General features: G+C 37.8%; 1 protein-coding gene across 2 annotated transcripts in view; it reads left to right on the top strand.

The window, feature by feature from the left end:
• GRB14 (growth factor receptor bound protein 14) overlaps window positions 1-23,847 on the top strand; it is a 111,698-nt gene that overhangs the window by 34,252 nt on the left and 53,599 nt on the right. The window contains exon 1 of one of the 2 annotated variants that reach the window (XM_034654659.1): window positions 11,487-11,723. The exons of the other annotated variant lie outside the window; for it this stretch is intronic. Coding sequence (XP_034510550.1) covers window positions 11,661-11,723 — 63 coding nt within the window. The 5' untranslated portion in view covers window positions 11,487-11,660. Of the gene's footprint in view, window positions 1-11,486; window positions 11,724-23,847 lie in introns of those variants that run through there. 2 annotated transcript variants of the gene reach the window in all.

Below are 23,847 nucleotides of genomic sequence, written 5' to 3'. Positions count from 1 at the left end.
AAGGGTATGGCTTCTTAGGAACTTTTTTTTTTTTTTAAGATTTTGTTTATTTGAGAGAGAGAGCGTGGAAACGAGAGAGCATGAACAGTCGGAGGGGCAGAGGGAGAGGGAGAAGCAGACTCCCCGCTGAGCAGGATCATGCCCTGAGTGGAAGATGGACACCTAACTGGCTGAGCCACCTGGGCACCTCTGACTTCTCAGGGTTTTTATAGATGCTGCTGAATTTCCATCCTTAAAGTTTGTTGCCTTGTGTTCTACGTTCATCAGAGCTTGAGAGTATCACTCTTTTCCGAACACCAGTGCCAGCATTTGACATTATCCTTCTTAAATTTTTGTCTAATTCTGAAAATGCCTTATTTTAATGCATGTCTCACTTATTACTAGGAATATCTTTTCAAGTTTTTATATTCCATGGTATAAAATGTTTATGCTTTTATGAATTTATGCTCATTTCTGCCCTTTGTCCATTTTGGGGAAGGGGTTTTTTTTTCTGTTAATTTTTGGGAACTCTTTATATATTCTGGGTATTAGTCCTCTCAAGTGTGTTGCACATACTTACTCTCAATCTGTACCTTGCACTTTGGTTTTATGAATGGAGTCTTTTATACTATAAACATTACAAATCTTTATGAGTTAAATATGTTGACTTGTTTATGGCTTGTAGGGCTTACTTAGTAAGGCTTTTCCCACCACAAGATTGTTGAACCATTTTTTGGTCATTTCTTCCAAAATGTTTATAAAATTAGTTAATTTTTAGACATTTCTCTTTAGTGTTCTTATTTTGGAGCCCACTTTAGTATATCATGTTAGGTAAAGAATCTGTATTCTTAGTTTACTCAGATGGGGACAGTTAATGTATTTTGATTATCTCATTCTTTTCTGTTGTTTTTCAGTACCAACTGTTGCATACACACATGGATGTGTCAGTACTTTTTACAAAAATATGTGACTGTGGCTTTATCTTGTGTTAGGTATATCAGGTATGGAAAGACACTCCTCACTGATCTTGTTCTTCTCACTTTCTTGGCTGCAATTGCATGTTTTCTTTACTCTGAAACAGTTTGAATAGCACGGAAATGATCTGTTCATGAAAGGTTACACAGAATTTATCTGTGAAACAAGCTATCTGGAATTGGCTCAGCTTTTTGGGCCGAGCTCCTTGACAGCTTTCTTCTATGGTAATTGATGTCTCTGAATTTTCTGGGTTTTTTTTTTTTTTTTTGGATTCACTATATATAAATTATATTGTCCTAGAGAATTAATCATTTTGTCCATGTTTTAATTTGCATAAAATTGGAGGAAGTAGTTTATTAATATTCTTTTAATTATTTCTTCATTTCTTTGGTATTATTTTTTCTTTTGTATGTTGATACTTTATTTCCCGAAATATTTTTGGTTGTTGTTGTTGTCCCCAGAGAATAGATCTTATTTAGTCTTTCTACCATTTTGTTTTTTTCCAAGTTTTAGTTTCTACTTCTGCCTTTGTTAGTTTATTCCTTCTGCTTTGCTCAGGTTTAATTTAATGATATTTTCTGATTTTTGGATGCTAATGAGTTTGTTTCCATTCTTATTTATTAATAGATATGTTGTTTAAGGGCTGTGAATTATAGTATGAGAACTCTTTTAGCAGTATAGGATGTGATTTATAGTATTTTCATTATTTCATTATTATTATTACATAGATATTCTGTAATTTCAACGCTTGTTTTTTCTTTGATGGAAGAGTTATGTGAAGAGTCTTAAAATTTTTAGATGCTTCCTAACCCCAGATTTAGTAATAATTTTCATTTCGTTGTATTGTGATCAGAAACTGTTGTTTGTACTCCTTCCAGTATTAGAATTTTGGAGGGTTTTATCTGTGACCTGAAATGTGACCGAATTTTTATTGTTTAAATCACTTTCTTTAAGAGAAGTTATAATCTCTGATTTAACTTGAGAATTCAGTATGTAACAGTTAAATCTTTTAATAATTATATTAGCCTACTTATATTTTTTTATATCTATAGGTACTTTTAAGTCGGCTTCTTCGGGATGCCTGGCTGGCTCAGTTGGCCGAGGCTGTGATTCTTGGTCTTGGGGTCATGAGTTCAAGCCCCATGTTGGGCATGAAGCCTACTTTAAAAAAAAAAAAATCTTCTTATTCTTCATGGTTTGAGAGGGTCGGTTAATAATGTTTCTATCTGATTTTCCTTATATCTCCTATAATGTATGCTTTACAAATGTGTATTATATGACACCTAGATATTCATAGTCAACATACTTTTATTGTGATTCACATCATTCAGCATTATAAATTTTCTTCATTGCTTGTTGTAGTGCTCTTCTGCCTTGACTTCAGTTTTGCATGGTGTGACCGCCGCATTCTTTCCTTCCTTCCCTCCTGTCTGTTTCTCTTGTCTTTCTCCACCCCTCCTTCCCTCCTTTATTTTCCCCTTTCTCACCACCCATTCTTTTCTTTTCAAACTTTCTCACTTAGTTATAGCGCTCTCTTTCCCACAGAATATAATTTATAATTCAAATGTGGAGATTTTTTTTCTTTTCAATAAGTAGGCTCGGCTCTCTTAAATACTGAGATAACATAAAAGTTTGGTATGAATACTGTTCTTTTATTTTACAATATATTTCTTACAGGTTTTGGAAAAGAATTCACAATGTGTTCTGCCTTTTTAGCATTGTGTTCTTTTAATTAGGAAGGTTTATGTTTCTGTTGTCATGACTGCAAAAATACAAAAAACCTTAATCCTCTTATTTATTTAAAGATTATTTATTAATCTCCTCTAAGGAGCAATAATAAAATTAATATTTTTCTTCTTGATTCTCCCTTTCTTCTAGCTGATTTTAGCATTATAAAATAATTTGCTTAAATTCTTTTGTGATTTATCAATTTTAAATGATATCTTTTGATCTGAGTAACGTTCCATGTTTTTCCTCCTTCAACTTTCATCTTTCTTTGTTTGTTTTATCATTTCTGCACTGTTAAGGCTTATAATACTTATATTTTATTATAGCAACATGATGACATAGTGAGCTAGTCCCATAAGTAGTGTCGTTATTTATTATAGTCCTTTTACTCTGATTTTTTTAACCATCTCTTAGATGACTACAGTTTATCTTCTAGTAAATTCCTCGAGAAGATCCCATGGGGACAAGATTTTATGTGTTTGCATATGTTCAAAACTTTTGAACTTTGGCTGTTGCCTTTATAATTAATGAGTTTGGCTAGATTTTAAAATCTCATTTATATTTCTTTCCTCAAGGATTTCATGGGCCTTCCTCCATCCAGTGGTGTAACCAGAGGCAGTGAGGTCCACCAAAGCCTGAAGCCTGTGGTTGGGTTGTGTTGTGGAGAAATGCCACAACTGATAGATTCACCCCTTAAAGCTACTAGAGCTCTTTTGTCTTGATGCCTAAGAATTCTTTAAATTTGAAGTCCAGTAAATTTACTGAGGTAACTTACTGTTGATTCTTAAAATGAGTTTCTCTGAGGAAGTATGCCCTTTTGATAAGTATTTTATTGAAAAAATTTTCTTTCCTTTTTTTTAATGAAGATTTTATTATTTTTGCGCGTGCTTATGCACGAAGTGCGAGGGCACCAGCGGGGGTGGGGCAGAGGGAGAAGCAGACTCCCCGCTGAGCAGGGAGCCAGATGTGGGACTCAATGTCAGGACCCTGGGATTATGACCCAAGCTGAAGGCAGACCCTTAACTGACTGAACCACCCAGGTGCCCCCCCCCAATTTTTCTTATATTTTATCTTAATACATGTATTCTTTTTCATTATTTTGGTTTTCTTCTCTGAAGATTCCAGTTACAGGTGTAGAGATCTCCTTAACTTTGCCTCTGTTTCTAATGCTTCTTAGTTAAAACGGTTTTTCTTCTCTCTTCGGCTGCTTTTCTTGTATCTCTCATTTGTTTACCTTAACTCTGGTTTCAAGTGGTTTCGATAGAGCAATTAAATCTCTTGAGCTCCACCAGCAGATGTTTCACCTCCTCTTACTGTCTTGTTGTTTCTTCTGTATTGCCTTTAATTTTCTGGGTGAACATACATGATTTTGCTTCATTAGTTATTTTTTATTCTTGGTTTAATGTATGGTCTTACATTTTATCCAGACTTGGCAGAACTTTTCTTCCAAGCTGTCCTCTTCCGCCATTAGTTTCTTCTGTACCTTTACTCCTTTCTCCCCCATTGTTAGTATGTTTATATGGATTCAGTGATAGTTCCATTTTATTATTCATCTTCAAGGGGGGAAGGTTCTCGGAATGTATTTGTGAGGGTTTCACAAGGAAGAGAGTCAAGGTCCAAGTACTAAATTAAGAAGCCTTTTCATTTTTGTGTTTGAATTTCTTTTTCTTTCAGTCTTTGATTCTTCTGTGTTAATGGAAATGAGAAAGTGTGAAGTTTTCTTAATATAATGACTTCCTACTGCTACTGGGGTATGATGTTCCCTGCAAAGATGGATTTCTGACTTCCTTTGGTTTTTATTATTTTTTCTCTATTTAAAAAAAGTCTTTATTTGTTTTTTAAGTGATCTCTATGCCCAATGTGGGGCTCGAAATCATGACCCTGAGATCAAGAGTTGCACACTCTACCAACTGAGCCAGTCAGGTGCCCCTGCTTTTATTATTTTTTTGAGGATTTTTGTGCTTATGTTCATGGAGGATATTAATGATAAATGGGGTTAGATTTTGAAGTGTTAGGAATTTTATCTTTTCTCTTTGAAGTTGTCCCATTTGCCACTATTTGTCTAGCATGATTCCTTTTTCATTCAAATTATTTAGCCATCTGTGGGCCTTTTTAGTTTAATGGTTTGTAACTTTCATTTGCTCAGGGATCTTCTCTTCTGCCTTTTCTATTTCTTTTACTTCCTTTTCATACTCTTTCTGTGACTCATATTTTATGTATTGATCTTTCTGAATTGTTCCTCCATGGTTTTCTTTCTTTCTTTTTTCTTCATTTCTTTGACCTTTCCATTATGGGAGACCCTCTCTCATCTTTATCATCCATACCACTTATTAGCTTTTAGTTTTATTATAATAATATATTATATTTCCATACTATTTATACTATTCAGGAATGGTCTGTGGTTCTTTGATTGCTCTTGTTACACAGCATTCTATTTTAGTGTATGGTCAGCTGAAATACCTTTCTTGTATCCCAGCACAGTTAAAAAAAAAAGAGAAAGGACTTCTTCTTTTTTACCAAGGAAATGGTTTCTTTTTTTCAAGCTACTCTTTCTTCTTCTTGTTGTCAGTTTAAGGTTTTGGGAACATGAAGAAACATAGGTGCTTGTTTTCTGTCTGTTCTCTTTATCTTATCTCTCCAAAATTTCAGACTATTTTTCTTAAGAAAACCTTAAAGTATATGAAATATGAAGAGTGTAGGCAAGGTGTTTATCTTTTTATAGGCTATACTTGTGTAACTTATGTTGTAAGCCATATATAGGAAACAATGACTTTTGTATGTATTTGGCTACTTGATCCTGCTGTTTCTATGTCCTGTTATCTTTGAAATCTTGACTTCTTTCTAATCTGGTGCTTTCCATTTCTCTCTTGGACTCATTTAGGTCTTTCTAACTGGTTTCCTTCCTTCTAGTTGCCATTTTCAGAAACAACACACTTCATCTTCCACCCTGAGATAAAATTCACATCTTATCAAATATTGCTCCCTTCAAGAATGAGAGTCAGACTGCTCAGTGTGACATAGAATGACCATTCTTGCCTGGCTCTTCCTGCCATGTTTTCCCAAATTCATATTTGTATATGTTTTCTTTACCTGGAAATACCTTCATTCTTTTTTTTTTTTAAGATTTATTTATTTATTTTAGAGAGAGAGAGATTGAGAGCAAGAGAGAGAGAGCATGTGCGCAGCAGGGGAGAGGGGTAGAGAGAGAGAATCTCAAGCAGATTCCCTGGGGGAGTGCTGAGCCTAATATGGGGCTCGATCTCATGACCGTCATGACCCTTTAAGCTGAAATCAAGAGTCGGATGCATAACAAACTGAGCCACCTAGGGGTCCCCAGAATTATCTTCATTTTTGAATCTTTTTTTCACTTCAGGAACTTGTTTGCTCTCTCATGGTGAAGTTAGCTCTTTTTCTTTTGTCGTTCCTGCGCTCTGTGCTTATGTATAGAACTTAACACTTTGTCGTAATTGTTTTTAAGTGTCCATCTGCCGTCCTGCGGATAGTAGTTCCTTGGTAGGCAGGCATAATGCTCCTAGAAAACTATGTTAGGTATAGAATACATAGACACTTTCAAATACTTGAATGAACTGTGGATTGGTAATATTTATCATCACTAATGCTTATTAGCCATTCAGTAATTTCTTCGAAAGAAGAAATTTTCTATTAGACTTTGAATCGCTGAAAAAAACCTAGCCATTCCTGATAGAAGGAAATAGCTGTTAGAGTGGAGGGGGGAATAGGATAGAGGTAGATCAGTTCAGGCTCATCAAGTGAGAAGCCTGATGAAATGTCACACACATAGGGGAGCCACGCACTTTAGTGTGAGCTGCTAGAGCTGGAGGTACTGATTTTATGTCTAAAGATCTAGACTGTTAGTTGCTATAATAAAATATTTTAAGATTTTTCTGAAATCAGTGTCCTTAGGACAACAGTTAAATTTAGTGTTTACATTACCGACCACTAGTAGAACTATGTCAGCTGGCAAAAGAACATTCAAATGCTCCTGTGAAGAAGACTGTGTGCTTTTTGTTCAGAATCAATCATAAGGTGAACAATTGTTAAGATGAGAAAGGAGGCTTGTCCGCTATGCAACTGGAGTGGCTAGTCTTTCCACGATGACTGTGAGTGAACATAATCCTACTGTGTACAGAAAGCACTCTGCTGGGTATTCTGGGAGTAGCAGAGGAAATGAGAGACTGGGTCCCACCCTTAAGGACTGTATTTTCGTTAGGCGGAAAACTAGGGCCTAGGGAAGGATTTATTAGTTATCAAAACCATGTATTAGTATGTACAGAGCAAGACATGAGCAATAGAAAAGTTTAAATTTTTAAAATGTGCAAAATAAAGAATGGTATAATCTAGGTGGAGGAATGACTTGGAGGGGTGACTATTGATGTGTTTTTGAGGGAGTTGATGAACCTGGATGGGCAATGAGCTGCCCCAGAGTGGGTAGCAGAAAAGCACAATACACAGGGGAAGAGGGAGGCTGCGGCAGAACAAGTTGCGTTTTGTGTAAGGCAGGAGATTGGTCTATTGGTTAGCCAAAGAGTTATTTGTAGAACTTCTTAATCAAGAACCATTCTTCTACCTTATAGCATTTGTTTTTTGGGTACAAAGCCACTGAGTAAGACAGCGTGATGGTTAAAAGAAATTAGACATATCCTTACCTTTAAAGAGCCTGCATTTGAAGTGACAGAAAGTGCACACAGCAGTAGCTTGACCAAATTAGTATATGACAGAGGATAGAGAGACAGCACAAAGAAGATGGATATGTTTGGAATCTGTAAAACAGGACTAAATAATACTTGCTTTACAGGGTTATCAGAATAAGATGAAATAACATATGTAAATTGTGTAACCCTTGATAGGAAACTTATGTATGTGTATTGTCTCTTCCTTCTTTTCCACCTGTCAATTCTAAGGTAGACTTGTGCCCCCCCTCCCCCCCCCGCCAAATGAGAGAAGTTTGAAGGAAGCGTGATGAATGACACTTTCAGAAGAGGTGTGCCTTGTCTTGGGCCTTGAAAGATTGGTGGGGTTTAGTGAGTGAACATTAAGAACAAAGAGGTGGCCATATGGAATGTGCCTTTGGGAACTCTAGGAAGCTTTTACTGACATTGACTGGGGAAAGAGGTTTGAAGGGCAGGCTTGGAACCTAGAGGTTGGTTGGTGCCTATGTAGAGTTGTCTTCTGCCCGGATCCCACCTCGTATACTACTTCGACTAATTGTTTGCACGTCTTCCTGAGTCTGCTCCTTTGGCAGATAGGAATCAGGAGCTATCAACTTTGAATTCCCCACAGCAAAGAGCATAGGACTTCACACGTAGTAGGGCCCTCAATACATATTTATTGAATTAGGAGAACTAACAAATGTTAAGGTATATACAGCACCGTATGATGACATTATATGCTGATAGTATATCAAATGATACAGCGCAATGTGGGAGAGAATATTGTAGAGTAGAATAGTGGGGTGTCGTGCAGAGGGCCGAATCTAGTTTTCACCATGTCTCATTGACTCATGCACTTTGTGAGCCTGGGCAGATTCTTCTGCAATACGTACTGATACCTGGGACCATTTCTTAGCTGCCTGTTCTTCTGGCCTTCGTTTCCTCATCTACTGAAGAGCCAGTGCCTCCCTCATACTGTTGTTGTAAGGATTCAGTGAAAACTAGCTTAGTGCCTGGCTCATATTGGGTGACTATTATTAATAATCATAACAATGGTTATTTTTTGTTATTTTTAATTCACACCGACACCTCGATATGCATGTTTTGAGTGGCAAAATGCACTCTCTTGATCAAAGTATTGAGCAAGAACCGAAATAATGTACAATGCTATTCTACATATTTCATTGTTCATCCTGCTGTATTGAGCTCAAAACCTCGTTTTATCAAATTTCGGTTTTAAAAACAACAACCTGTGACACAGTCTAAGGAGAACGTATCATAGGCGCCATTCTCTGCAGCAGCAGGGTTTTTCAGCCCCTGCTTGGTCCTTTCCAGGCCCTCTACAAACTTGATTTCCTTGACCCTCATAGCAGTTCGAAAATTGTTGGCCATGGCTTTTTATCCTCATTTTGCAGAAGCTGAAGAAATTAAGGATCAGGTGACAAGGTTAGTGAGTGTGAAAGTCATTTATAATAATGGTAAAAAAAAAAGCATAGGCTAAAGTTGAATTTTGAATCAGTGTCTACAATAAGTGGGAGGTAAGATAAAGCATAGTCAATATGAACACTTGGAAAGATCACTGAAAAATGAGACTCTGCCTGTCATAAGCGTGAATGTCATCTCATTAGTCTTTCAGCCTATTGACTAGGAAAAGTGTATGCAAGTCTCATTTTTCAAAGACAATGACCTTTTTGGCAACAAAGAGTCACAAAATGCCACATTTTGCTCTTCATGGTTTTCACTGAAAATTTATAAACTTCAATTTTCAAGTGTTCTAAAGAGATGACGTATCACGCTTGTTGTCTGTCAAGTGTTTTTTTAAAGCCCTTATAGGGCAGGTATATTGCACTGTAATAAATATAGAGCCTGGACATCATTTTGACTTGAAGGATTCATTTTAGTGTGTAAAACGCTCTATAGTGTGAAGTAAAACAGCGTCTTTGACTTCCCACTTGCCTAGACCTCAAAATGTGGAATCAGCTTTGGGAACCTCACTTTATCTCCCCATCAGGCATCAAGTGCTGCATAGTCTTTTCTCCTATCACTTGTCAAAGAAAATGTCATTTCCTCCTTGAAGTGGTGATTTCACCTATGATGTGTAGTTTCTTCGACCTTGGTGCATCCCTGGTACTTGAAGTTTAATCACTATTAGACTCACTTAGCCCAGTATTGAGTGCAATTTTTTTAAATTTAGAAATGAATTCTCTCTATTCCACTTTGAATCAGTGACCATATCTTATTCAACAGTGTGTTCCTACCACCAAACATACCACCTCACACATAAGTGGGGACTTTGCCTCATTATTTAGTGAAATGAATTGCTTTAATTGTGGTGGAACCCCCCCTTTTTTTTTTAAAGATTTTTTAATTTCTTTATTCGACAGAGATAGAGACAGCCAGCGAGAGAGGGAACACAAGCAGGGGGACTGGGAGAGGAAGAAGCAGGCTCATAGAGGAAGAGCCTGATGTGGGGCTCGATCCCATAATGCCGGAATCATGCCCTGAGCCGAAGGCAGACGCTTAACCGCTGTGCCACCCAGGCGCCCCGTGGAACCCCCTTTTTGAGGCCACAGATAAAACTTCTTTGTAATGTTCAAAGACTAAATTGAGAAAAGAAGAAAGAAAAAGCCAAATATTGCAGATAATGATCTCGAAATGATGTAGTTACTGTGGGCTTTGTTATTGTCTGTCTGCCAAAAGAGTGACTTAAGGTTAAGCCAGAATCTTCCACTTTACAAATGGTAACTCCCATCCCAGTACTAGTAGGTTTTTATTGATACTTTTATTTCAAAAGGCCACAATAAACCTAATTGGATAAGGATCAAATGAATGCCCCCAAACTAGATCCGTCTGTGGCTTTCTATATCAAGTGAATTCCCCCCCGCCCCCACCCAGCTACTGTTGTGAGGGATCTATGTAGCTTTTGAAATTCCAAGTAGGGAACTCTATAGAGTTTGTACTGTCTCTTTTCCTTTTGAGGAATATGAGATCATCATGCATAAGCACACGCCCAAAAGCGTAAGTGTAAAGCAGTTAAGCAAACCCCGCTTAGTAGCCGTCTAGATAATGAAATGGAAAATTTGTGTCTGAGTTGCCTAGAATCTTCCATTTTGCCTTGTTACTACAACAACCACCTTGTAAGCTAGAAATTACAAGGAGTTTCCCCATACTGATTGCAGTGGGTCATTCCATTGCTGTGGTTGAGGAGCACAGGGTGGATGCTTGGGAAGTCATCAGTCCAGCAGGGATCTTATCATCATGATAACTCAGAGTAGTTTTACTATTATGATACTTTTTGATGTTGAGTGTTTCTTTTACTCTCTATTTAGTCACACTGACATTTTGAAAATTGTCTTATTAGCCACCAATGATTTTAGTTGTGACCCTCCTCCAACCCCCCCAAATATTAGAATACAGTGTTCAGTTATTGTAAAAATAAAGGCACAATGGTTGTTAAAATTTTGTGTTTGCATTGAGCAATTATTATTGTCTAAATGCTTTTATTTGAGTGAAAGATGCTGAGTCAGAGATCTGTGCTTTTTAAAAAACTGATAAGCATTTGAAGTTCATATATTGTGGTTTAATGCCCCTTTATATTTAATGTTATCATTTTTAGGGTGATTGTTAAGGTAATATTTAACAGAAATACTTAGGGTATAACTTTAAGGGTAGCTGAAACGTCCATAATACAAAAATTTTAGCCGTTTAAGAAAGGAAATGCATCAATGAATATTAAAAACCTCTTATTGTAACACATAAATTAACACTTTGAGACCAGTTCTAACCTCAGGATTATTTTTTGCACCTTATATAATATGTTCTAATCGACCCATTTATCAAATTTATGAGTTGCATAAGTAAATTTAGCTCATCTGCATATTTATGTACTTTAAATAGACTCATGTAAACAGTTTCTTATCTGCCATATGTTGAAATGTTTTAGTAAACTAAAGGCATAGCTGCTTAGTCAACAAAGATGGCATTAAATTGCACTGTTTTGGAAAAAAAAAGTTAAGCGATCTAGATGCCTGTTAATCTAGTTCTTTAAATATCATAAACAAAAGTATCAGAATGTGTTTCCAAGGACAAAGGCGGAGTTTTCCCGGCTTTGATTGGTCGCTGCCTTGTCCTGTCCCACAGCCATCCTTAATTGGCTTTGGGTAGATTGGAATCACATAAGCGGAGTGACATTTATTACTTCCCTAGTTTCTTTGCACTGAGCCCTGAGATTCCCAAGGAGTAACTGTTAAAGATTTCTTTCATTTCGTCCATGATCTATGAGAGGGAATCCTTCTACAAAGAGCAGGCATGAGTCTGAGTGCAAGAAGAGTCACTCTGCCTACGATAACGCCAATAGTCCTACAGAAAAGGGTATGTGACTTCTTTTGCCTTTTTCTTTCCTTTTCCTTGCTGTTTTTCTTTCTTTCTGTTACTGTGTGTTTATTAATATGTTGGGAACTTTAGTTACATATCCTGAGAGAGTCTGTCATTCATTGAGGCTAGAGGTAATTAAAGGGTATATTAGTGAAATTAGACAAAGGGGGAAAATGCCATGCTAGAATAGATCTGTGGTGAAAAAAGCTCCGTGTAAAAGCAGTTTGGTCTCTATTTCAGGGCATTGTGATTTAGAGAGTATATTGAAGCTTTTGCTTTTTTTTTTCTTTCTGTAACTTTAGGCCTCTTTGCCTTTAGTTCAATAGGAAATCTGCTAGCTATTATGTTTTATATTTGTTTACTGAGAAGCAGTTTCTTTGTTTCACTGTAATTCATAATACATCCATCTTCATTGTTGAATGGACTATCTAATTGTTTTTCTGTTTAAACATATGTCACCAGTTAATTATCCTCTGGTTTCTACCAACTTCTATTGAGTTGCTGCCTATTTGCTTAAGAAAAACTTTCCATTATATTCTCTTGTGAAAGAGCTTTCTGTTAATTATTAATGCAATCAATCCTGTGTGTGAAAATATTATATCTATGTCTATTAGTTTTTTGTAAAGTTTATTTCCATGTCTTACTTGCAGCATTATATTTTATAAGATACTAATAAATACACCATGCAATGTAGCATTTAAGTAAAACTGAATATACTAAACTTTTCTTGTAAATAGACCAAATAAGAACAATGTCTTGAGATCCTTAAATAATCACATCTCTAGTATAGAAAAAGAAGGCACCAAAGCACATCTTTGGCAATATGCTTTCTGAATGGTTTTGGTGACACTAGAAACTGGAATGTTTATTTCTGTATCTGACTTTTAATAGTTAACTGTTAGTTAACTATTAGTGTATTCCGTAAGTCAAAGGTCATGGTTTAATTTGTTTGAAAATGACAAATGTAACAATTAGGGTGTTTTTTAAAGAAAGAAGTATTTCTTTTTTATTGCTTTTAATTTTTAGGTTTTCAGGTTATTCTTTTATCCAGTCGACCATTTATTCACTAGGGACATTTTTACTTGGCATTGGAATCATATATGGTAATTTTGCCAACATTTGTTCTTTATCTTTCTTGATGCCTTTCTCTCATCTTAAGCAAATTTAACTAAAAATATGTTGTTTTGAGCTTGAATCTTTATTTTGATTTAGACTAAGCATTAATAATGACTGAGGAGATTCCCTGACTCACTGGAATGTGAAAGGTATACTAATATATATCAAATGTGTGTCTGAGTTCTTCTTTATACAGTTAATATTGCAGTTTAGAATAACCAAGAAGCTTTCATCATGTCCTTTCGGATGACATGTTGGTGTGGTAGGAGGCATAGCACCTGGACTCTCTGTTTACTAGCTGTGTGACCTTGGGCAAGTCACTTAAACTCGTGGTCATTACTTCCTCACCTGTAACATAAAGAGCTGAGAGATTTTCATTAAATGCTTTCTGCAGTCTTACTGGTGTCTGTAATTCTGTGACTCAGATAATATATTTTGTATTTTCGTAGTTAAAATAGTTAAACCATTTCTTATTAGAGTGTAAAACATTAGAAAGAGATGCTATCATTTTCAAGAACTTTGAGCACTTAGTCTAGGAGCAGTTGGTGTGAATAAAACTCGGCTAGAAAATCCAGCCCTGACTGGTTAAATAGCAGAATGAGACTACTCTGGAAAGCTGTGATTATAATTGATGTTAAGTTCGAGCTGCCTATGGTCACGTCATTGTGATATCTCTTGGTCTTTTATAATAAGCTGCTTGTCAGGGTTTTATTATAATAATTACATACGTCAAAATTCCCTGCGCCCAGATCCATGCTATTGCTTTCCAGTGAGTACACATATTAAATTTCCATATAATTTAGGATATCACCATTTGCTGAAGTACTTACGCTATTTCTTTCTCCTGGCGTTTTAACCCCCAAAGGACCCCTTCTCTAGAAGACTATTCTGTGAAAATCTTAATATCTCTTATTTTAGGAACTGGGCATGTTTCTGACTAAAAAACATCCATCTGCTCTGGTCACACCATGACTTTTTTTTTCCAAGATAGAAAATTATTCCATGCTTGTAATTAACTTGTCATTTTCTATATGCACCATAATTTAAGATGATCTGACAGATTAGTACACGCATTTCTTGGAGTATTTCGGGGGCAGCTTCTCATCTTCCTGAGAAGGCAGCAGGTGCTTTTTCTGTAAGTTTGGCATAAACTTTGCTCATCCTGAATGAGTGGCTCTTGAAAAATAATTTGCCAGCTGGAATCCTAATCATATAAAAGGCTGAGAGCATTTCTGAAAATGCTAATAGCACTAGGGAGTAATTTTCTTATCAGCCTGTGTATCTGCTCTAGATGGCCATGAGATTCTCCTGAGAGTGGCTAGGAACTTGAACTTTAAACGTGGCCTCTTAACACAGTATGGGTCTTTTTCGTAGAAGATCAAATATACTTTGATCTTTGAGGAACAGAGAATTTTGGTAGATTTTCTATCAAGTGAATTTTTAGGAAACAAGTTTTTGTTTCCTCCAATTCTGTTAGAGTCCTATTTCCTTGATTCTGGTTAATGATGGTTCTAGCGAAGATTTCATCATATCTCTCACACATCCTCACCAAATACTCTGAATGAATCTTTTACCTCATAGCATTTTCCTCAGATAACTACTAGGTTATATCTTTTTTTTTTTTTTTTAATGAGAGAAGTCTGAGTCTCTTGGGTGTTGAGTGACTTATGCGAGGTCACCCAGAAGGTCATTGGCAAAGCTAGAAATAGAATCTAGGTCTTGTGACTTCCAGTGTGTTTCTCCTAGCTATGTGTTACCTCCTGAAATTAATATGTTAATGAAATTGCCTTATGGGGTGTATAATTGCCATTCAACTTCTAGTCTGGAATTAGCTTAGGCAAATCCTTTCATCTCCCTCTGCACCTCCACCAACTCCCATATGTTCTAGTGTAGAAAACATTTTATTCAGAAAGCAATTGTAAGCAGCAAAGTGTGTGTGTGTGTGTGTGTGTGTGTGTGTAGAGAGAGAGAGAGAGAGAGAGAGAGAATTTATACCCAGTGGTCTAGATTGGTACATTACATCAAGAAACTATTTTAAGGTCCCAGAGAATTAACAAAAGGTTCAAGGATTGTGAAGTATACATTAAGTGTAATATAAAATTCATATTCTTTTTATAGAAAGCCTTCAAGATCAGAAGGCCAGATATCTGTATTCTGATTCTGTGAGTAGGCATGCTTCATGCCTCGATCAGATTTACATTGTTTTGCAAATTATGTTTACAACATTTCTGCATTTTTTATCCATACTACAATTATGAGAGATATTCATAAGCACACAGGATCCTGAAGCATCTTCTGAAATCTCTGAGAGAAAAAGGGATAATTTTTTGAATACATTTTCCTTAAGATTCAAATCCTTTTGAAAATCTGAAATTCATGAGTATAATATGGAGCAATGCCATTTATCAGAAGATTCAATTCTCTGTCTATACAAGGGAAAAGTTTATGTTATATTCATTTCCTTCCTCATACAGTTAGAATCATTGCTATGACTTTCTAAAAATAATTTTGTAAAGAATGAAAGAATACAGATTTTCATATCACTATTTTGCCCAGAAATTTTTAAGTTTATATAAAATCAGTCCACATGGACGTATTGCCTGTGCTTTGGGGCCTGGGTGCACGGTGGCTTTGCCAGCCTTGTATGAAGCCTTTGCTCAGTATGTGCCTTTCTTCCTTGTGCTGGAAACACTGTTTGATGTTTGTCCCTCTGTACATCTGCCCCCAGTTTTATGCTCCATGGCCTGGAGACAACTCCAGGTTTCGGTCTGCTTTCCCAGAGGCTATTGTCTGTGTCCCAGCTCAAGCTGTGGTACAATTCTGAAGCTTTTCAGGACTTTCTCAGCACATCTTAGTGGTGTCTTGATTCAGTATCCGTGGACGTGGCTTTGCTCCCGATTTCCTAATTCAGTACGTACTGCCATGTGACATCAGTTTTAGGATTACCTTTTCTGATACTGAAGTCTTACTCGCCTTCCATAGTTGTGGATCATACTTACGCTTTCTGACGACTCAGATTTGACTTTTAGGCAGGCTTTCTGTGTGTCTGGTTTTGTTTTGTTTTGTTTCTGTTTTTGTTTTTTATAAATCTTGTACTATTTGGTTTTCAAAATGCAAAATGTGTCTTTTTTGGTCTTACATCCAGATTTTAAAAATTTAAGAGACTCCTTAAATAAAGTGCTTTGTCAGTTACGAGCTGGATTTTTATTTCATGTACCCAGAAAACTGAAATGACAGCACATTAAACAGGGAGATTTATTTTTCTTTCACTTTACAAGAAGACTCCGTCTAAAGCTGATGTAGCTGCACGACAACGTCCTGAGGCAACCAAGCTCCTTCAATTGCTTTCTGTTGTGTCTTCCTTAGTGTGGGTCTCTTTTCCTTTTATGGGAAGATAAATGCAAATCTCTAGTCATCCTGTTCACATTCCTGGCATACAAACTGGGAAGCTCCAAGGGCATGGCGGCCCGCTCTGTCTGATGTTAACATGGCACCCTGAGGTAACCAGGAGATTTTACTTACATTTTATGAGCTGGGATTCTGTCATGTGGTCAACCCTGGTGACAGGGGAAGCCAGGAAATGTCGGCCTTGAGCTCCACACACTGCCCTTCTCATCAGAGTCAGGACTCACCGGGAAGGAAGAGGGGAACAGGGGCTCTGGGTGGGCAGCTCGCCATCCCACTACAAGTGCCTCCAACATATCAGGTGTTCAGTAAATATTTGTCCCTTGGATTTTTATTATTGTGTTTCTAGATACACAATATCGTTATGCTTTTTAAACAAGTGTATTCTGTTACTTGTATGGGACGGGAGAAGGTGTAGTATATGGTGAGAGAGTAGATTTCCTGAGGAGGGGAGGGTAAAGGAAACCCGCAGATGGCTGGCTGGCTTGGAAGGTGGTTGTGATGTGGTAATGAGTATGACTGTTGCTGTTTACCCGGAGTTCTCATTCTTGCTAAACCTTGATCTTTCTTCTGCCCTTTTCATTGTTTACAGGGTAACTTTGCTGCATATCCATCCAGGAAAGGTACCACACAGACAAATGGATTTTGTGTTTTCACAAAATGTTTCTTTTCCTGAGAAGTGAGTTTTTAGGAAGTGTGATATCGTAGAGACTGTGTGTTTTAGAGCCAGGAAGTTCTGAGTTTGAGCTCGGCTCTCTCACTGACCAGTGGTGTGACTTTGGGTGCCTTCTTTTAAACTTTTCTGAAAAACAGCTTCTCTGTGCTGAGGGTAGTGATGCCTCCTCACAGAACAGTTGTGAGGGTTAAATAGGATGAGTATTTAGAAGTAGTAACTTGACACCTAGTAGAAGCTCAGCAAACTCTATTTTCTCCCCCCCACCATCCATGAAATGGCATGTTTTATTAGTTTCATAAACAGTTTAAAGTCTCCCTATTACTATGAATTTAAATTTTTTTGTGCCCCATCCTATTAAGGTAGTTATCTAAAAATTCCCTTGTAACAAATGAATCAAACAAAAAGTAGTTGTCCTTGAAATAATGTAGCCAGGGAGAGAAAGACAGTGTGCCTTTCATGTGCCGGTTCCCTCAGCTCCTTTTCTGTAACTTTGGCAGGGGGGCTCTAATTGAATTAAAAAAAATTAATCCGACTACTAAATGCTGGTGAATTTTTTTTAAAATCTGGGAACATGGATTTAACTATAATAAGATAGGTTATCTTGTTTTTCCTTTCACTGTCCTGGGAAGAATCAGGCAGGGTTATGTATTTGAAAGAGGTAAAATTGTGCCTAATATGAAGACATTGTTTCAGTAGACAAAGGTGACATTATTGGAATGTTAACTATGTGACGGCAGGGGCTGTGTCACTTGATCATCTCTGGACTCAAGTGCCCAGCATAGGAAAGGTACAAAGTTGATATGTAATTACTATTAGTTGATACATTTGTCTCCCTGTTGCATTCGCTTCATTCTTCCCTGGTTTCACACCTGTGGTAAAAAGCCGTGCTCTCAGGGCCCACTGCAGCTGGTCCACCCCTGCCTCTTCATGACCTTTTATCCAGCTCCAGCTTGCTGCTGTGGACAACTTGGTATACTCACTGCCCTGGACACACACCTCTGACGACGCATTCTCTTTAGTCCTCATAAGAACCCAAATCCAGTTTGGGATGAAGAATGTGAGGCTTGGGGTGGGGGGTGGTTAAGTGTCCTGCCCAAAGTGCATGTCTGCTCAGTGACCAGGCAGGACTGAGCTCCGGGTCAGCGCCGTGCCTGCAGGAGGCCACCTCTCCCAGCGCGCTCTGCCCCCTCCTGCAGTCTTCTCTTTGCAACAGTCCCACCTTTCTGCACCTCTTTTTCCCTCTTGTCCTTTTCTCTTGTTATGCACTCAGTCTTGCCTCAAAGATGTAGTGACTAAACCGTATGTCGGAGTTCCATAGAGCTCAGTAGGACTGTAGGAGTCTCTTGAGACTTACTAAATTCCTTTTTTGCTTTCAAAAATTTCTAGTAAAAATCACTTATATTAATTGAGTTCTATCACTTTGCCAGCTATTTGCCCATTCTATGGAATGAGGAATCTAGGACTCATCACTGGTGGCCTGGTGGTTTAGGATCTGATCACAGAGCAGACTCCAAAGTACACCATCGCCATGAACACCTGGGCAGAACCTGCATGTGAATGGGGCCATAACTCTTGTTTTGGTTTTTATTAAAAAAGATTTTCTTTATTTATTTGTCAGAGAGAAAGAGAGAGAGAGGTGGGCATAGGGAGATGCAGGGTCCCCACTGAGCAAGGAGCTGGATGCGGGGCTTGATCCCAGGATCCTGGGATCATGACCTGAGCAGAAGGCAGACGCTTACCCGACTGAGCCACCCAGGCATCCCAACTCATGTTGTTTTGTAAACCACAATGCCTGGTCTGCACTTGGCAATGAAGGCAGATTAAAAATCATCGGGCTGATAACTGTCTCAGACTCTCCCTTGGGGGCAGTCTCAGGGCTGGCTCTCCTGGCTGTGCCGCAGCACCCCAAGTCAAATATAGAAAATAATAATCTCTTTTTGACAGAAGAAAGAAGCAAGAGTTTTGGTAATTTCAGATGTTGAACCCTCTGAGAGGGTAAGGTAAAGATTTTCTACCCCTGGAGGTTATTAAACATACTTGCTCTTCAGACAGTTCCTGAAGAGGAATTTGAAAATCATTTTAGGCACAAATGCCATTGTCAGAAAGTGAATATAAACGCTTCCTGATCGGCCATGCATATTTGGACATATACATTCAGTTATATTTGTGAAAATATTAGGAATTTTATTTTATAGTTTCAGAAGTCAGATTCGTTTGGGTAGTTCTATCAAGATTCAAAGAAATATTTTGACATCACCTCTCTAAAATGCCAAGGACAACTTCCAGCTTGAGTTCTAGGAAAGATTGTTACTGAGTTGATTTTATATATAGTGAGTGTATAGTGTATATATATGAGCCAAAAGAAATCCTTATTGAAGATGTACACATGGTTTATCTGAAACATTCAAATTGTTAAGAATATTTTAAAATGGCTTTAAACTTTTTAAAAGCTTGTAATTATAATAGGACCTCCGTAGGGTTAACAATGTTAAAGTTGTAATTTTCAAAACATCCTGTTTTCTCTATTTGTGCTCACTGAGAAGTAAAGACTCCCTCTGCTGGCTGTTTCAGAACATGCCATTTTTCTGGCAAGTTAATGCTGCAAAAAGTGAAACCCAAAGAACGACATGTCTTGATGTTCAAAAAGCTGGGTGCTTGGGGACATATTTGCATCTTCATGTTGTGGTTTTTAGTTATCTAATACTTTTATCTGAGATGCCATATAGACGCAGCGGCTTCAAGCAGCATGAAGGTTGGAGGGGCAGAGTGGCAAGAACAGGGTGCGATAGGAGCCCAGAGACAGATTCCCCGGCTGGCTCTGCCAGTGAATAGCTGGGCATCCCTAGGCAAGTCAGACCCTCTTCAGTAGCAGCTTCTTTGTAAAATGAGAGGATTTCAGTGCATGTTCTCCAAGCGTCCTTTTGACCTTTACTATTTTGTGTTTCGAACAGTATTGATTACATTTCTTTTACAGGAATGTGTTCTATATATGTTTTGCACTGATATAAAATAAATATTTAGAAAAATGAAAGAAAAGTAAAATGACAAAAATGGCTATAAATCACTTGCTCCTAGTGCTGTCACAGCATGGGAATGTTAGGTCTAGAAAGTGATATTTTGTATGCTAGTAAAAGTTTATACTATATATACTATTATAATACCTTCCATATGTCCCTGAAAGCTGAACACAGCATATTTCATTGATCCTATGGCACTTTAAATTACAAGAAGTGTCATTATTTTATATGTTTCCAATTAAATCTGACATACCACTGATGGTAAGTTACATCCAAGTTTCAGAGACGTTAAATGTGAGGAAGCATGCTTTTAAATATTAGTAAAATAAGGTAGTTCCTAAAAGTGCTTCAGTTAATGCCAGGCAGCCCAAGAATTACAGTAAAAAGTCCAGTGTATCCCAGGCACTAATAAATATTCTCTTTCCTCTCTTCCTGTTTGTCCCTCTCCCTTCTTAACCCTTCTGCCACCCCTCCCCAACTTGTCCTTCTCACTGTGTGACACCGTTTTTAACTTTTTAGCTTAGACATGTCTTATGGGTATTCTGGGAATAAACGATTGCTTAAAGCCTGAAATGAGATACTGGAATAACGTGTCCAACATAAGCATGACCAGTGGTTTTCTGCTTTAAATATCAATAAGCATTAGCACTTGTGAAGGTTTTTTTTTTTTTTTTTACTTCAAAGATGAATTAGTCAGCACTGGCATCTTCACAGGAATTACATGAGTTTTAAAAACACTGAGGCTTCAGAGAACACTCCTTTGATGAAGTCATTGGAAACATGAGTGTAGGATTTGGGATTTGACCCTCTTTATTCATATTGGATTTAGGTCCTAAAATAACATGTCTATATACATATGTAGATGTGTGTATGTGTGGTTTAGGATATCTTTAGACTTTGTTTTTAATGTTTGCCTTCTTTTATGTTGAAATTGGAGCTGTTTCTCCCCCCGCCCCAACACACACACCACATAACAGAGCACACTGAAAGGGCTTCCAACTTCTTCTTTGCAAAACTGAACTCCCACTTGAGTCTTTCTTTGCTACCCTGGAGGAAGAAAGGAAGCCCAAGGAAGGAGCAGCCTATGGGGTTCTTGGCCTGAGAAGGAGAGCAGCAACGGTCAGGAACAGAGTTGGAGGCTCAGATAAAATAGAGGGGCATCAAGGAGACTTTCTGCATCCCCCTTGGCCGGCAGACTGGCTTTCTTCTCTTGGTTGGAAGCCTGGCGAGGTCACAATTTGGCAGTGTCGCTCTTCCATACTGTCAGGTGTGGCAGTGCTCAGTCCCCCACCACGCCAGCCGTGGACCATTTCCACATGGGGCCCCTTCGGCTCGATGCTGGATGGGAAACAAATTAAGACATCCTAAATCTCTATCCTTACATTTTGAATTGATGAGAACTTCTGGAGGTCCTTCAACTCTGGATTCGTTTATCTGTGTATCCAGGCATGCCCTGTGGTTTTCCTATTGAGATGAAATGACATGCAAATGTAGACATGTTCAGAGTTTTTACAGAGATGCTGTGGGGATGACCCAGCTTGTGACCCTGAGGACTGCAAACTAATGGAAAGAGCCTGGCTCAGTCAGTGGTGATGTGATGGACCTGCCTCAGTGAACTCAGAGCTGTCTGCCTCTGATTTTTAATGTGAAAGAAAAATTAACCTCAGTTTGGTCAATAGGCCATTGTAGGGTAGGCTTGTCTGTTACTTATGGAACCTGCTTCTAAATGGTTAGGTCATCATGTGGTTATTTATCATTATTCCTTTACCACTTTGTAATCATAGTCTTCTAAAATCATCATTTAAAACTTAATTCTCTATTTCCAACCATGGAGAAAAGTCATTCTGTCATTTGTGTATCTAAAAAATGATCCCATCTGTGAGGGGCGCCTGGGTGGCACAGCGGTTAAGCGTCTGCCTTTGGCTCAGGGCGTGATCCTGGAGTCCTGGGATCAAGCCCCACATCAGGCTCCTCTGCTATGAGCCTGCTTCTTCCTCTCCCACTCCCCCTGCTTGTGTTCCCTCTCTCACTGGCTGTCTCTATCTCTGTTGAATAATAAATAAAATCTTAAAAAAATAAATAAAAAATAAAAAAATGATCCCATCTGTGGTGGCCTCCTCACTGGTTTGCACTGATAGAAACCAGTGCCCAGCAGTGCTGGGGGAGGACCCTCCTTCTGCAGGCCTCCTGACCCCTGCACGTCCTCACCTGCTCCTCATAACTTAGTCCCTCTGCTCTTGGCAGAGTGGCCTGTCTATTGGTGCATGCATACTTTTTTGCTTCTCCAGTCCTTGGTGTCTTTGCTCATAAATATCTGTCCTGCCCAGATGTCCTCTGACCTTTTTTTTTTTTTTTGAATTCTCATACAATACCAGGATTGAAATGGGCTGGAGAAATCACCTTATCCACCTTTGTTCAGTTCACAGATTTCATGAAAACTTCCCTATGCTTTCTCTTTGGTCTCAATGTATTTTTTCCTCCCCTGGGGGTTTTCCAAACCCTATGAGGTTTCAAAGCTACTGTTTTGGAATCCCTAATGTTGTCTTCTACAGGCCTGTGCATGATGGGTTCATTCATCACTAAAAGAATAGTTTTGGTTTTCAGCTGTGTGCCAGGCACTGTAGCAACTGCTGGGGACACAATGGAAAGCAAACATTGACATCATTTCTGCTGTCGTGCAGTATTCTGAGCACTGGAGGCTGATGGATAGTAATTACATGGTGTGGACACATATACGTGGAACAAAGGGACTGAACTGAACTGGAAGGGTCTTTGAAATTTCTCCACAGAAATAATGGTTCATCTGAGGGATGAAAAGTAGAAGGTGGGAGACAGTGTACAAAGCAGCTCTAGTAGTGTATGCAAAGGCCCTGTGTCAGGAAGGAGCATGGCTGTTTCAAGAAACTGAGAAAAATTGTATGTTTGGAGTTAGAGAATAAGGAGAGGATTACAGGGCATAAATTTAAAAGGAGCCACGGGATATGGAATGGACTTGTTTGTGCTGGTCATTTTCTGTAGTTCTGAAATTGGTGACAATATCTATTTTGAGTTAATATCTTATAACTAACTGAATGTGTACTCTTCATGCTCAAGCAAAATGTGTTTTTGAAATATTTTTTAGTGGAGAGAATTTAAGATACTCTACAACCTGATTTCTCTAAACTATGTACTATTTTGCTTTTAATAAATATTTGACAGCTAGAAAAATAACACAAGGTGGCAATAAAGCAGTAGCTTTCCTTGAGCTGTTTGGGTCTTTTGCAACAGGTTTTGTTTTTAAAATATATCATTTTGTTAGAGATTTGGAATAAGTAATACTGAATATATTATTTTCCTTTTCCTTCAAGGGAACACACTGAGTTGCTTAATTCAAAATATCTAAGAATGTCTTCTTTTATCTTAGGACACTGCATTCCTTATTTAGAAGAATGTAAAATCCCAGGGCTACTCTGACCTTGATATAAAAATATTTCTCATGATCTAGGTACATTGCCTGTCTGTTGAAAATAATAGAGAGGAAAAAAACCCCTGGAAACCTTAAAAGATTGCTTTATAATCCTACTGTACTTGGATGGCAAACTTTTAAAGAGCTGTAGAAATAAGCTTTACTTCGGGACCTAGGTGACATCACACCTCTATGAGCCTTATTTCTTACTTTTTATTAACCATATGTAAACAACATATGTAATTAATAGATGCAATAAATAAATTAATGTTTCTTTTTAGAAGTTATATACTTTTCATCATGGTAAGGTCTTGGTATTTAAATGTGCTGTTTAAATTATTTTAAAGTAAATAATAATGAAAAAGAATCAATGTTTAATTAAATATTAAGTGTAGTATTTAAATGTAGTTAATTTAAAAATTAAATTTAAATTTTCCCAAAGTAGAAACTTTGACACAAATG

This window comes from Ailuropoda melanoleuca, chromosome 2, assembly GCF_002007445.2.
Source record: "Ailuropoda melanoleuca isolate Jingjing chromosome 2, ASM200744v2, whole genome shotgun sequence".
NCBI lineage: Eukaryota > Metazoa > Chordata > Mammalia > Carnivora > Ursidae > Ailuropoda > Ailuropoda melanoleuca.
The sequence above is the reverse complement of the archived record's forward strand: the minus strand, read 5'-3'. Positions and strand labels throughout refer to the sequence as shown.